General features: G+C 41.1%; 1 protein-coding gene across 3 annotated transcripts in view; it reads right to left on the reverse strand.

The window, feature by feature from the left end:
- MSRB3 (methionine sulfoxide reductase B3) overlaps positions 1-13,839 on the reverse strand; it is an 85,300-nt gene that overhangs the window by 49,873 nt on the left and 21,588 nt on the right. For all 3 annotated transcript variants that reach the window (XM_065681430.1, XM_065681356.1, XM_065681263.1), the window contains exon 3: positions 1,688-1,796. In XM_065681430.1, the coding sequence (XP_065537502.1) occupies positions 1,688-1,796 (109 nt within the window). The remainder of the gene's footprint in view (positions 1-1,687; positions 1,797-13,839) is intronic.

Consider the following 13,839-nt stretch of genomic DNA (forward strand, 5'->3'; position numbering starts at 1 on the left):
GTTGCTTTTTATTAAAGGCAGCAAATAAAGCAGGCGCAGGAAAAGGGGAATGTCCTCATTAGCGTGCCTCAGGTGTTACGTACCATGCAAGAGGAAGCAAGCTGTCCCACAGCTCTCAACAACAGCAACAAAAAGGGAAAATCTGGACTCTTCTCCCTGTTTGGCAAGTGTTAACTTTGTGTAAACAGGGTTGTCTGATGTGTGGCTGAGCCTGCCTAGGACGGGCTGTGGGTCTGCCTGGGGAGCATGCCAGCAGCGGTGGGCTCGGCTGCTGAGGTGGCCGAGGTGTGAAGCACCCGGTGCTGACCTGGTGCTGGGTGAGGCTGCGATGGGCTGCCGGGGCGCGGAGGCATTATAGCTGAAAATACAATAATTGCTCCGTGATTTCAAGCTGTGCACGCCTTATATTTTTAGTTGAAAAGCAATATTACAGCTTTAAGGGAATATTTTTCTAAGTTAACAATCTAAAAGGCTAGGAGGTCATTCATCTAATACAAATCAGCTGCACTCGCCCAACAAAAAGCCTATGTGCTCAGCAGCTTGTTTTTATTATCCTTTCACCCTTTTTATGAGGTCCAATTTTTTTTTTTATAAACAGGATTTTTAAGAATGACCTAATCTCCGATTGTTTGTGTGCATTAAATCATGTTGTTGGTCCCGTACACAAGAGCGAGGAGGGCCGGGGTGGGGGGAGGCAGGCTCCCGGCAGAGGCCAGCATCCCCCTGCCCCTCCAGGGCTGTGGCAGATGAAGGGGACCGGGGCGGAGAGGGGGAACACCAACCTGCTGCTCCCCCTTTCCCAGCAGATTTGGTACGTGCTGTCGGGAAGAGCGCTGCTGGCTAACTGGGACCCCACGTGCGGTGGAGAGCCCTTTCAGGTCATGAATGAAAACAAGCAGTTACATCATTAGTACGTTTGGAGCAGAGGCAAAGCCAGGGCCTTATGCCAAGCTCAGTGGTATAAATTAGACAACAAAAAATGGCTAGGCCTTGGCAAGTTACCTTCATGCTGGAATCAGCTGAGAGAGAGACTTTATTCACTAAAAACAGTCTTGGAAGCGAGTCTGTCTTTTTTTTCCTCCAGGACTCAGGGCTGGCTTCCAGCGACTAAAGCCATGTGAGGGCAGTTATTGAAAATTTTTGACATTCCAACCACAAATGAGCCAATAAATACCTTCTCCACATGTGCTTCAAAAAGAAATTGGAGTGGGGTGGAAAAGAACTAAATTATGCTACCTTCTTTCTGCAGCCAAAACGTCTATACTTACAATGGCCACCTTCAAACCTCCAGCCTCCTGGCATGGGGCCATTTCCCTCGTGGTTCTGCTTACTGCGATGTCTTCCAAAAAAAAAGTGTATCTAAACTGCTATTACTTCCACACATTTCGTAGTAAACTAAAAACAGACTCTAAACATGAGCCTGGTGACTTTATAAGACATGCAGTGTTCATTAAAACAGAAAGTCACACAAGAGCCCTGGCCTTGGCCCCCATGCTGCAGATGCTTGTCTTTGCAGTGGTGTTAATTTGTAGGGGTTAGTAAACAAGTGCAGAAATCCCAGGGTAAAAAAAAAAAAACAACAAAGCCAAAAACTTGGTGGGGAAGGTGAGGAAGCACCAGGAAGAGGAGGCGGAGAACAGAGAGATGCCTGTGCTGTGAGGGCTGTGTTTCCTTCATCCTGCCTTACCTTTCAGTCCCCTTCTCCTGAGTGACATGGTACTGCAAGGGTGTCAGCCGCTTCCTCAGCTCCTCCTGGGAAAAGACCACCTTACAGTCCTTTTTATCCCTACATGACCCTGCAAAGGGAGAGGATATGGGAGAAGGAGCCTTTTTAGCTTAAATCCTGAATAATTGCTTTGGCAGACGGCCACAGCATAGCTTCTGCATTCACTTGTCAATGACCAGACCAGTCCCTAATGCACGAAGAATGGCTCAGCTGAACTGCAGCTGATTATTTCTTCAAATCCAAGTTTAAAAAAGAATTTTGTTTGAGTGCCAGGTGATTCCACTGGAGCAGTGACAACGTGCTACAGCCAAAGCCCTTCGGTGTGTTATACACTGAATGGTTGCACACACAAAATCATTCACAAGAAAGTAACATTTTTCCAACCATTATAAAAAAAGAGAAAAAAATCTGCAAAACAAAAACTAACTTCAGCTGAAAGGTTCTTTGCAAGACATCTGTATTGGAGAGTAATGGTAATGGGCATATGATGTTCAGCCGTAACATCCAACAATTCCATTAAATTTTAAAGTAGCTGAAAAACAATTCTGACTCGTTAGAATTCCAATCAGGTTGATTTAACTTCCAGTTGCATCCTCATATTTTCACTTTATAACGTTAACCATTGCATTTTTTCACTGTTGAAGCAATAAAATAGGAGCCCTGAGGCGCAATTTCTTTATGCACAAAGCCGCACAAGGTTCAACAATAAACTTGTAAAAATTAGGGTTGCCATTGAAGTTCCCCCCCTCTGAAAATCTCATGCTTTGTTTAGTTCACACAGAAAATCACAGGACTACATAAGGATTACTGTCAAAAATTATCTGTGCAGTGCAAAATATCACATCAGGCAAGAAAAAAATAACAATAAAGCTGCTTTTGAGAATGAAAACCCCAAAGTAGGAACAGAAATAGCCCCATATTCAAGTAACTTTGATAATCGCTTGCACAAATTAGCTGACAAAATATAGCAGGGAAAAAGCTCTCTAATTGTGACAGTAATTAAAATATGGTACAATCAGAAATAAAGAGTCCTGACAAAAATATTTTTTGCTAGTAATGTATATACACTCATAAAAAGACCAATTGTGTTCCCAAAGTAGAGGGAACAGAGCTACCCATCTGTATGTCATTTAGTACAGGAGAGGCAATGGCAGGTTTAAATTACATGGTATTGGATTGCAATTTCCTAACATTGGATGCTTTTCTGCTTTTTTACCTTGAGTCATTACTAAGGAGCGTTCATAAAAAGTAGCTTAAAGCACAGATGCTTGCAAATCATTTAAGAAAAGATGTTTCTTTCTTCCTCCCCCTCTTCTTTTCTCATGTTTCTAATGTGTGGGGGTGGGTGAAGAGGGGAGAAAGAAAAAGAATAATGCTGTTGGTCACTACTGACTAACCCTAGGAAGTATTTTCAGGAAGAAAAAAGTAAAATTGAAAACATCTGATTGAAGTAAATAGTGCAAACATAAAAAGCTTTACTAGTGAAAGAAAGGTATTGAAAAGCGACTTTATTTCATAGATTAGAAATTACTTTTGATCTAAACATTCTTAAAAACAGATTGTTTTCCACTCTGAGCCATCTCATTAGCTGTGCTGCAGAGCCTTCGTTTTAATGGCAAGCTTTGAAAGAGCGCTGCTGTATGCCTTTGTTAGCTTCAATCTTATTTGGGAGAGGGATAAAGATTTCATTCCAGGTCTCTTTGTTTGTCTTTCAAGAACCACTAAAGCAGCATTCACACAAATTTTGCAGGAATGTGCCCTGTGCCATAGCTTACAAATTATTTGGTTTTGGTGCACTTAAAGGTCACCTTCCAAATTAGCAAAATTTTCCTACATCCTGGCTTTTCAACCTTAAATGTAAATATTGTTTCCTAACTGTAAGTGAGGTTTGTTCTTTATAACATTTGGTTGCTTATTTAAAGATGTCAAACGTTGGAGGTTTTTATTCTCCGAATGTGCAGGGCTCGAGGACTAATAAGTCATTCAAAGTATAGCTAACAGGGAAAGGAAGCATATGCATTATATAAATAGCTATTGTTTTGTTGCATTGCACAGCTCAGAAAGAAACTGTTTGAAAGACGGTCTTTTATCTGTTATTTCAGTGTTTAAAAGTTGTCTGGAGAGCAGCAAAGAATCTCACAAACCAACACCTCTTCACTTATAAAAATATCCACCAATTACTATTTTTTTAGATTCTATTTGCTCCTCAGATGTTGCAAAAAAGCAAACAAAGCATTAACTTCCCACTGGAAAAAGTCAGAGAAAATGCTGAATGCTTTAAAGAATGACAGTATTCCCTCTTTTCTCTCTGAATGCTTTTTCACCTACTTTAAAAATGTAATGCTGTTCTATCAACAGGCTCCCTATATGCACAAGAAAATTTTGATAAGCCATTTGATCCATGACACGGATCAGAAGTTGGAAGTGTGTTATAAAGGGTTTTTTCCCCCACTGTTTTTAATAACTGTGTTTTACAATACAGACAGTATTTATGTCTACAGGGGAATTCTGCCAAACTGCACTGGGGTAAACTGCAAACCACCCCAACAAAGGACTCACCAGGTTTGTAATTTAATAGAGCACACATCAGCAAAAAGCTACAGTTGCATTACAAATAATAAAGAAAATCTCTTAGTGCAGCCCTCAGTACCCAAGGACAACCCTGTTCAATTAGTTACACTTATTACTTAACTGCTAGCAACAAAAAAAATGGCTCAGCAAATTGATTACACTATTTAACTACTGCCAAAGAGCCAAAGAGGTAAAGCAAAGGATGTAAGAATATGATATTGGAAACAGGGCTAACTCACAGGCCTCAATAAAATGCGAGGAACAATAAAAACTACTGCATGAGACCCTAGGAATACAGTTCTTCAGTTAAGAAAAACATTACTTACAAGACAAAAGTGCTCAACTTGCAGTACAAGAGTGGCTGCTTCCAGTTTTACAACTGTTCCTTTATGGCATATTTGAGATGACTGCTACATTCAATCCAACTGTACACATCTTGGGAGGGGAAAACATAAAGCTACAGAAATATATGCCCAACATGGAAGAAACTGCCAGTAGTAATGCAGCTGTTGTCAAACTCGTTCCTAAAGCAGAGAACAGAGGTGTAGGCTGGCCACCTTCCTCAGTCTGCCTCTCCAAAGAAGAAACAAGGTTTGGGCTGTGGGAAGGGCTTTCATTAAGGCAACAAACTTCTTCAGCAACTCAGGTGTACAGGCTGGTCCACAGCTGGCTTGGAAATTATGCAGTCCAGGGCAGAAGTTAAAAAAGGCCATCATCTTTACAAATAGCGTGACATCAGTGTGATTACATTCAAGGTGAGACTGAATTAAATACACAGTGAGCATAACAGAGTCTAGGTTCATCAGAGCTATATTAGGACTTTGGTTTGGATCTCAGTTGTTCTCTGGAGGTGATGCTATCGGCAACGACTTTTAGAAGAGCCCAAAACAGCGATGTTCCTAACTCCAGTTAGATCCTGTTGTTAGGAGAGGAAAACGCTGACTTACAAGGGCAGACAAAATTCCCTGTACATTCCACTGCAGGATATGAGGCCAGATTAAATCTCTCTAATCAGTGCAGCTTGGTGCGTTCGCTGGGGTCAGTGCTCATTAGAAGAGCAGAGCATAGGCAACTCTTCCACAAAGAGGCACCAGCATTTCCACTTGATGCCTTCAGCCTTTTGCCAGAAATTACAGCTCTACTGAAGGCTCTTAAGATCCTGGAGCACGATGGAAGGTTTTGCAAAGAAAAGGCCAGGGTCACAAACCTTAAATGCATAAACATAAAACAAAAAGCTGAGGAGGGTGAAATGAACACCAACAGAAACCTTTCTGGAGCTTTCACAGCATTCCTGTGCTTAGGAATGGCTTCTCTGAAAAGCAACCCAACGCACACTGCCATTTAACATTCACCTGCAGACCAGGGGCATTTCAGAGTTCAGCTCTGGGCTCCTCCTCCGTACAAATGAAGTGAACAGAAAGTATTTTCTGGGTGTTGACCTGATAATGAAGACATTAGGCATCTCACCTCACATATAAATTCCATTTTCCATTGACCTTTTCAAATCTGTGGTTCATAAAACAGGCGTGTGCCATTTCCTTCCATATAAGCAATCACAGGAAAACTAGCAATGAGATCCATCCAGACAGACGGACACAAGTTAGCAGACCATTACTCCTCACCACTCAGCCCTTCACCTGCTCCAGCATGCTGGAAGGGTAGCTATTAGGGCCTGATATACCCTGAAATACGGTGGAATTTTGCCTGGTGGCTTTCCTTCTTCAAACAGTCTTTCAAACTGTTCTAACGAATTCCTCTTATGTTTTGTTGCTTCCTATCACTGAAATTAACTCAACATTTCAGCTGCGCGGAAGACACAGCATACATTTTCTTCCTTCTACGTATGCTTATGTTCCATTGGCATTAATGGACATTGCAGTCATGCACTGAGCACATACCATTAAGACTTCCTGAATTAAATTCAGCAAGATCAAATGTTCCAGCAGAGCACAGCCATATAATAAATTGGGCTTCTAGTTTTCAGTACTACTTCTTTTAATATACCCAAGCAGGTTTCTAGGGACCTTCCAGCACGTTTTACTATTCATACACCACCCCAGCTCCAATCCTGCAATGTGACCTGTATGAGCAAACCCCTGGGAACATGCATAGGTCCAACAGCTACATAAGGGTCTACGAATGTACATCAGATTACAGGACCTGGCTCTAAGTATACATCTTCTATTAAGTATGTATGAAGTAAATTAATATTAAATTATTATGATTCTATGATCTCTCTGCTTCCCAAAGCCTGTACCCTCATGAGTGGGTCATACCTTAGTCACCAATGGTAAACTACCTCAAACTGATGTGAAGAGGAATCCTGCAAGGTTAAAAACCAATTGCATACCTTTCTTTAAATAAACAGCCTTACATATGCTGTCACTAACAGTATTATTAAAAGGGGAATCTCTCATTTTTATTATTTCAAATTTTATTTCCACAGTTTATGCCTTTTGTTTACAGTTTTGCTTCTCTCTTAGGAAAAGGCAAATGCACAACTCACTGCTGTTTAGCCTCTTCTCTGCAGCCTCTAGTCTTGCAGCCTTAGCAGAATGCCACAGTGTCCTCTGCAAACAAGCTCATCTAGTTTAAAAAAGTCCAGCTCTCGAAAATGCGAATTGATGCAAACAGCTCTATTGGCTTGCAAGTTGGAGAACACTGTTTTAAATAACCTGCATTTGACATGATAGAACTTGTAATCCCATCACAAGCCATTTTAAATTACCTAAGCATGCTGCTGACTAGGACAGATGTTGTAAAAGAACCCTGAAACCTTGGGAGGTCAAGTTTAAGTAAAATGCAAACTTCATCAGTAAAGAAAAACCCTGTAGATGTTTTAGACATTGAAAAACAGATCTGTGCTGCTTCTCTGAAGGATGGCTCCTCTGCTTTCTTGCTGTAGGCAGCTAACTCCCACCCGCTGCTGAAATGCCATTTGCAGTTTCATGCAAGCATTAGGAGTAATGGGGTGAAGACCACTGCCATTATATTGCGCGCTGAAAATCCAAAAGCCAGGTACCAGGACAGCAGTTATGACTTTGGGTCAAATGCCAGGTTCCATCTTAAAAGAACACCAGCCAAAAATTAACTGTTTTAAAAGAAATAATTTACTTAACACCCAGGAGGGTCACATAGCCACATGGGAAAGGCAAGCCCCTTCTTTGCAAACTTGTGAGCTTCCCATGCAAACAGAGCTGTCACGTTTATTTTTGCCACCTGGTCATCAGCATGGCTCATGTTTTACATCAGTGTATATTGCTTGAGTGACCATTAGAGATTTCCCATATAAGACAGCAAATTTCTCAAGCACCAAAAAAAACCCTCCAAAAGCCCCAAAATCTCCTAACTCCCAACTCATGCATCTCCTCTGTGTACTCATTTATTTTCCAAAGGAAGCAGGACTAGGACCCCTTTGGTCCCAGTACAGGCAGCATCTATGGGACTGGAAGCTACCTTTTTTCTGCAGGTCTTCAAGCATCTTTGCATGGCTGAGGTACCCATGCAAGTCAAAGAAGCGTTCCCTGGAAAAGAGATCTGGAGCTGCCTCCCCTGCTTGCCAATGTAAAAAAAACATTTAACAAAAGGTTGAAGTGTTTTGTGTAGTGGGGAAAGGGGAAAAAAAGCACCCCCATTTGTCCTCTCCAGGGATGTCTACTTTACTTCGTTATCTCACATTAATGAAATAAAAGCCACAATCTTGGTCTCACCACCTTTACAAATGATAACCACTGAAAACTACACCACCACCCTGTGCTGGCTGGTGGAGGCGAAGGCAGCTACCCCTGGGGCTGTCATCTTCCCCAGTTCTACAGCGATGGCAGCATGTGGCTGCTCAGCAGAGGTTGTTCAATAGAAGCACCTTTAATTAAGTGGAGCAAATGCTCATTATGTTAATAAACTGCCACTTTCGTTACCCCTTCTGCTGAGATGGCCAAAGATAGAGTGCACGGGGCAGCTGACCTACTTGCCTTACTCATGGATGCAAACCAGGCAAGACAAGATCAAGATTTGTTGGTTCAGCAGTGGAGGGGTGAACATTTATAATGATGGGTTTCTCTTCCTCTCTCCTCTATAATAGATAAAGAGACTTTTGTTTTGCTGATGTGATCCTAGCACCTTTCACAGACCCTACATTTGTTTAAATTAAAAGCAAGGAAGGCAGGGATGCTGAGCACTCTGTATCTGGTCAATAGATTTCTGTCCAAAATCAATAAAAAGGTGCACAACATACAGAAAGGCATTTTATTAACAGCAGAATTAAGCTGAATTTAATAAGAGTGCTTTATGCTACCTTTTGCATTCAAAATATTCCAGAAAGCCCTCAAAATAAGTTTATTCACACAGTTTTAATAAAGGTTTAACCCTGCAGCAGAAACAACTAAAAAGTCAGCATTTGCCAGCAGTTACCACAGTGGTGCGTAGCTTATTGTGGCATTCAGGCTGTTGCTAAATCCTCCTGCTGTTCCCTCCACAACAGTGATGAGTGGCCTGTGAAATGAGCACCAAGTTTCAAGACTCAAGGTGCTGCAATCTATACTTGGGATGGGGGTGGAGTAAAGGAGCAGGGTGGGGGAAGGTCTTTCTTCTCCTCCAATTCCCCGCAACAGCCCAAATCTAACCCCGAGGAAAACCTGGTCTGTCTTCAGCTGTTCAGGAACCCTTTTCGTGAAGACTCAAGCAGGTACAGCCTGCTCTGTGGCCTTTTCATCCCACATCTCCAAGCTCTGAGGGACATACCCAGCATGAGGACCGGAACAGCTGGAACACACTGTGTGCCAGCTGTTGCTCTGCTATGACCACCATGGAAAACACTTCTATCCCTCTCCCCTCTCAACCTGCTTCAGGGCTAAAGGTAAAGAAACAGCCAAAAAAGTGAGTAACTGCCAACTTCTTTCCCTAGTGGGCCTTTGAGACTTCCCTATGTTTCTGTAAAATTCAGCCATGCTTAATGGGTCAGGAAGATGGGGTCAAGCCCTATAAAAGGCCTTTAAGAGGACTCAGTTGAGTCCTTCACTGCTCCACTCTCCTTGGGACTCCCTGACCAGAGCCAGAGCACTGAGCAGGAAGTTCTCACCTGCTGGGCACCAAGCTGCCAGCAGCAGACATAGGCTGCAGGCAGCCCCTGTCCCACACTAACCTCTCCTCCAGCTGCAGCAGGGGCACTTCTGCACCCCAGCCATGCACCCTTCCCAACACAGCTGCTGTGGAAGGAAATCATGGGTTGGCACACATGTTTAGCTTATAACTAAGAACAAACATTTTCTGGTTCTTAGCCCTCTCTGGGACACTAATTCCTCTCTATTCGTTTTCCCCCAAAATCACCATCTGTGCCATAGCAACCTACGGCTAACATAACAGCTAAGTTATGGTAATGTTCATGTCTCTGGTGCCTGACTCTCAGTCCACACTCTAGACCTATTCAGTGTGCCACCAAATTTCAAGGTCACACATCCCCTAAATGACCCCCTGGATCATCTCCTCCATCACTTCCCAACTGACTTATACTGCCTTTGGGGTTCCCATTCCCATCTTGCACTTTTTCTTGCCTGCTTTCCCTCAGCTTAGCAATATAGAAAATTTTCCTTTGTGTGTGCTATCATCTCCCCTTTATATCACATTCTTCTCTGCAACCTTCACCATGTACTCCCCAGGGAAAGGATAAAGTCGGGCTGTTTTTAACTGAAGGGGAAAAAAATGAAGGCAGCCCTTAAAGGACTTCTTAGACCTCCAGTTATAAACAGACAGTCCAGTAACTAAAAAAGTAGCTTTTCATGGGAAACACTAAAACACAGGAACACAGTGCTGTAAATTCATCTTTTCCATACCCAGCTCAGCAGAAAACACAGTAAGCCTGAGCTGCAGAGGGCACAGGAATGGAACATGGGAAATTTATGAGCTCCCAGAATTAAAACATTCCTGCAAGATGGGTAGAATTGGCCTGTTGTGGGTCCTTTATGGGAGCAGGAAGGGAATGCAAATGACCTTAAGAAATCTATCAGGGAACATATTAAGAAACTGGCTCTGTGCTGGGTCTGGGAGCACAAGAAAGGTTCCATCATCCCTGTGCTACCTCATGCCAGAGTCACAGAGGAGCCTCCACTCAGATGAGTCTGGGACAAGCACCTTCTGTCTATTAAGGGAGACTGCAAAACTGCCAGAACAGTTAAGGGAGAAAAACAGGGAACAAACCCTAGGGTACAAGCAAAAAGGGTACACTAACAAAGGGCTTCTGGTCTTACAAACCCAAGTTTTGCAAGCATCAGGCACAATAAGAGCATCACTCACAATGAGGTAGCTACAGATAAATTTCATTCTAAACTGTATCAAATAAGACATCCTAAACTGAATACAAAATAAACACTTCTAGGCTGAGTACAAAATACACATGTAAACACAGACTAACATTGAATGCACTCCCATTAAGGCAGCTATATACAAAGGTAATTCCAAAAACACATTTTCAAGCCATTCAAAAAATGGTAACGCTATGCTCTATGATGATAATATGGCATTCTGCTATCATATGACTAGAAGGCAGACATACACACAGACATATAATAAGGACACATGAACAGCTTCGCATGCTGTTTACTATTGTGCTCACACAGTGCTTTTTTTCAAGACTCTTTTCAAGCATTTATCAAATTCCTCACAACCGCTGGGAGGCAGGAAGCTCGGTCATTTGTAAGACTGCATTTTAAATGTAAAATTGACTTTTTTCCCCAAGTTGATATTTGCTTTTTTTTTTTCATTTCTCTTCACAGAAATGAGTTTTAGTTTTCGCTCCCCAACCAGTTCTGAGGAACAAGTACATCCAGCTGAGACCTTGTGTGGCATATTTAAACCCAGAGCAAATTTTTACGTTCAAGATATAAACCCCAGAAAATAGGGATTTATAATGAAAACACTGACAGGCATTTAACCATAGCCATACTGGTGGGGATTGCTATACAACATATCAGTCTTATTTTCTTTAAGGACATGTGAACAGACATCTGTAATAGTACATCGTTGGTGATACATGATACAGAAAGCTATGAGAGAGTTATAACATACATTATGGAAATCATCTCTGTGAACATAGAAACATACAATATGAAATGTTCAGACATAGTTAAGTCACACAAAGTTTGACAGCAACTACCCAACTTTGAACACATCAGACTAAGGCCTTTTCTAGACTTTTCGTTGTTAAAGATCTGGCAAACACGGCACACACAGATGATTTCACTGACACGAGCAGTTTGAGAGTTCAGAGGGACAAATGCATATGAATAACTCATGTATGTAACTGCTTGCAAGATCTGCTCCTAAAAGCAATAGCTTATGTTAACAGATTACTACTAAAAACCCAATTTTGAGACCCAGAATTTTTCTGCTCACTATTTGTTTCCATTTTATGAAAACACATTATACTGAAATTTGGAATTAACAAAGATTTAATAAAACAAGTTATGAGAAACCACAGATATTTACTTAATAAAGACTTACACCATATGCCCAGCACCATCTTCATACAGATGTATTGTAGTTTAATCTAACGCTAGAAAAGTATGGTTTCCTACTAGGAGTTATTTCAGTAATTAAACACTTCACAACAATTTAATATAATCTAGGACTTTATTATTCCACACAGAAGAAACCCCCCTAAGTCTACCCCTGTGATTTCTTCGTTACTTTTTACTTAATTTTACAAGCACCATAATTTTCTTGATCTACAGGAGAGAAAAAGCCAAATTATCTCATGCAAAAACCGTGATGTAAGCAGCACAATATTCAAAGTGTTAAAGAAATAAAGGATTTTTTTAAAGAAATGAGAACCCATGATAATTAAAAGACACAGCAAAGCAAAATAAGCTATCTTTTTACTTTATAGCTTGGTGGTCTGCTACAGAAAACATATGTACATGGAATCTGTGTAATCATTACTTGTATCAGTTACTTCTTGGTATGCACTAAAGCAGCTGAAGTAGTTTTTACATTAAAAGTTTCTGGGGGTTTTGTTGTGGTTTTGGGTTTGGTTTTTGTTGCTTTTTTTTTTAAGATGTAATTTCTGTGAACTAAACCCTGGCAGGTGCTGAGTACATCCTGCATTTCCAAAGAAATTTAGAGCATTCAACTCTAATAAAGAGGACTCAAGGAGCAACGCTTCTACATCACACGACAGACACAACGGAGCTGTAATTATCACTGGCAATGAAGAAACCTTGAACCAGTGTGAAGGTAGTTTGTGTACGAGCACAGAGTGATGTGATTTTTCCCAATGTTCCTGGTTTTCTTTAAATACCTGTAAACGTTCATAAGGTCTCAGGGTGTACTTTATGTATGAATGACTCCTAAATGGGAAGCTTTTCATAGAGTGCTAGGTGTGCAAAACAGCATATGCTTAGTGCCATCTACTGGGAAATGCCTGCTTATGCCCTGACTTTACCATGCCGGCTATAAAAAATGTTATGGGCAAACTGCACACACTGAAATGTTTAGTCCTAACTTAAAAAAAATAAAATAAAAAAAAAATATATTAAAAAAATGCAAACACAATTTGGAAGAACAGAGCCACACTCCTGGTGCTAATATACAGAGAAAGAGCAAGTAAAAACACTTCAGTAGCACAACTGACCCAGGGTAACTTGCACATGCTTACAAAATTGTGTTTTAAAGGAGAGACAGGAGGTCATCCCAATTCTAAGATACTTCCTAACATTATTTCATTCATTTAACTTTTGGGGAAAAATTAGTTAGTCCAATTTACACCTTTGCTCTCCTATGCCAAGCTGGCAGGGGCCCCAGAAGGTTAGAAAGCCTTCTTCTGTATGGAATTTGCCACTGAATTAGAAAACGACCAAAATCCACACCGTTCCAGACTTAGTGGGCACATAGCATGGTGGTGTAGTTGCAGGGTTGCAATTCACACAGAACAGGGTGGTGGGAAAAGTACTAACTTAAAGTATTATGTCATTAAAAAGTCACAAAACTCAGGGTGTTTTCTGCATATTCAAAAGTTAAAGTCCCAGTGCACCGTGGCATTTAAGCAGATGTTGCCTCTAGATCCCGTTCCCATGTTTAATTTGATACATGCTACATACCATTTACTTGCAACCCCCCTCAATACACCACATGCAAAAAACAAAACCAAAGGCAGCGCAAGCCTACATCAATTTATAAGCATCTGGGGAATTTAGATTACTCTTAAAATATGTGAGAAATGTGATTGTGTATTATTCCACTATCAACAGACTAATTTGGGCTATTATACATATATGTTTTATAGGGGGGTTGGAACTAGATGATCTTGAGGTCCTTTCCAACCTAACTATTCTATGATTCTATGATTCTATATATATAACACAGTCAGTCAGTGGCACTCAATCTATTAATGTTTGTAGAGTTATGGATCAAAGGGACAAAAATAAACAGTAGTGTTACGAGCTTTTTATTCCAAAATATCACTACTGGATTATGCCAAAAAAAATGGTTTGACAAAATAGCTAATGTAATGCCTTGCAAACATGTACACAACAGCAAACCCTCCCATGGCC

This window comes from Lathamus discolor, chromosome 1 (genome assembly GCF_037157495.1).
Source record: "Lathamus discolor isolate bLatDis1 chromosome 1, bLatDis1.hap1, whole genome shotgun sequence".
NCBI lineage: Eukaryota > Metazoa > Chordata > Aves > Psittaciformes > Psittacidae > Lathamus > Lathamus discolor.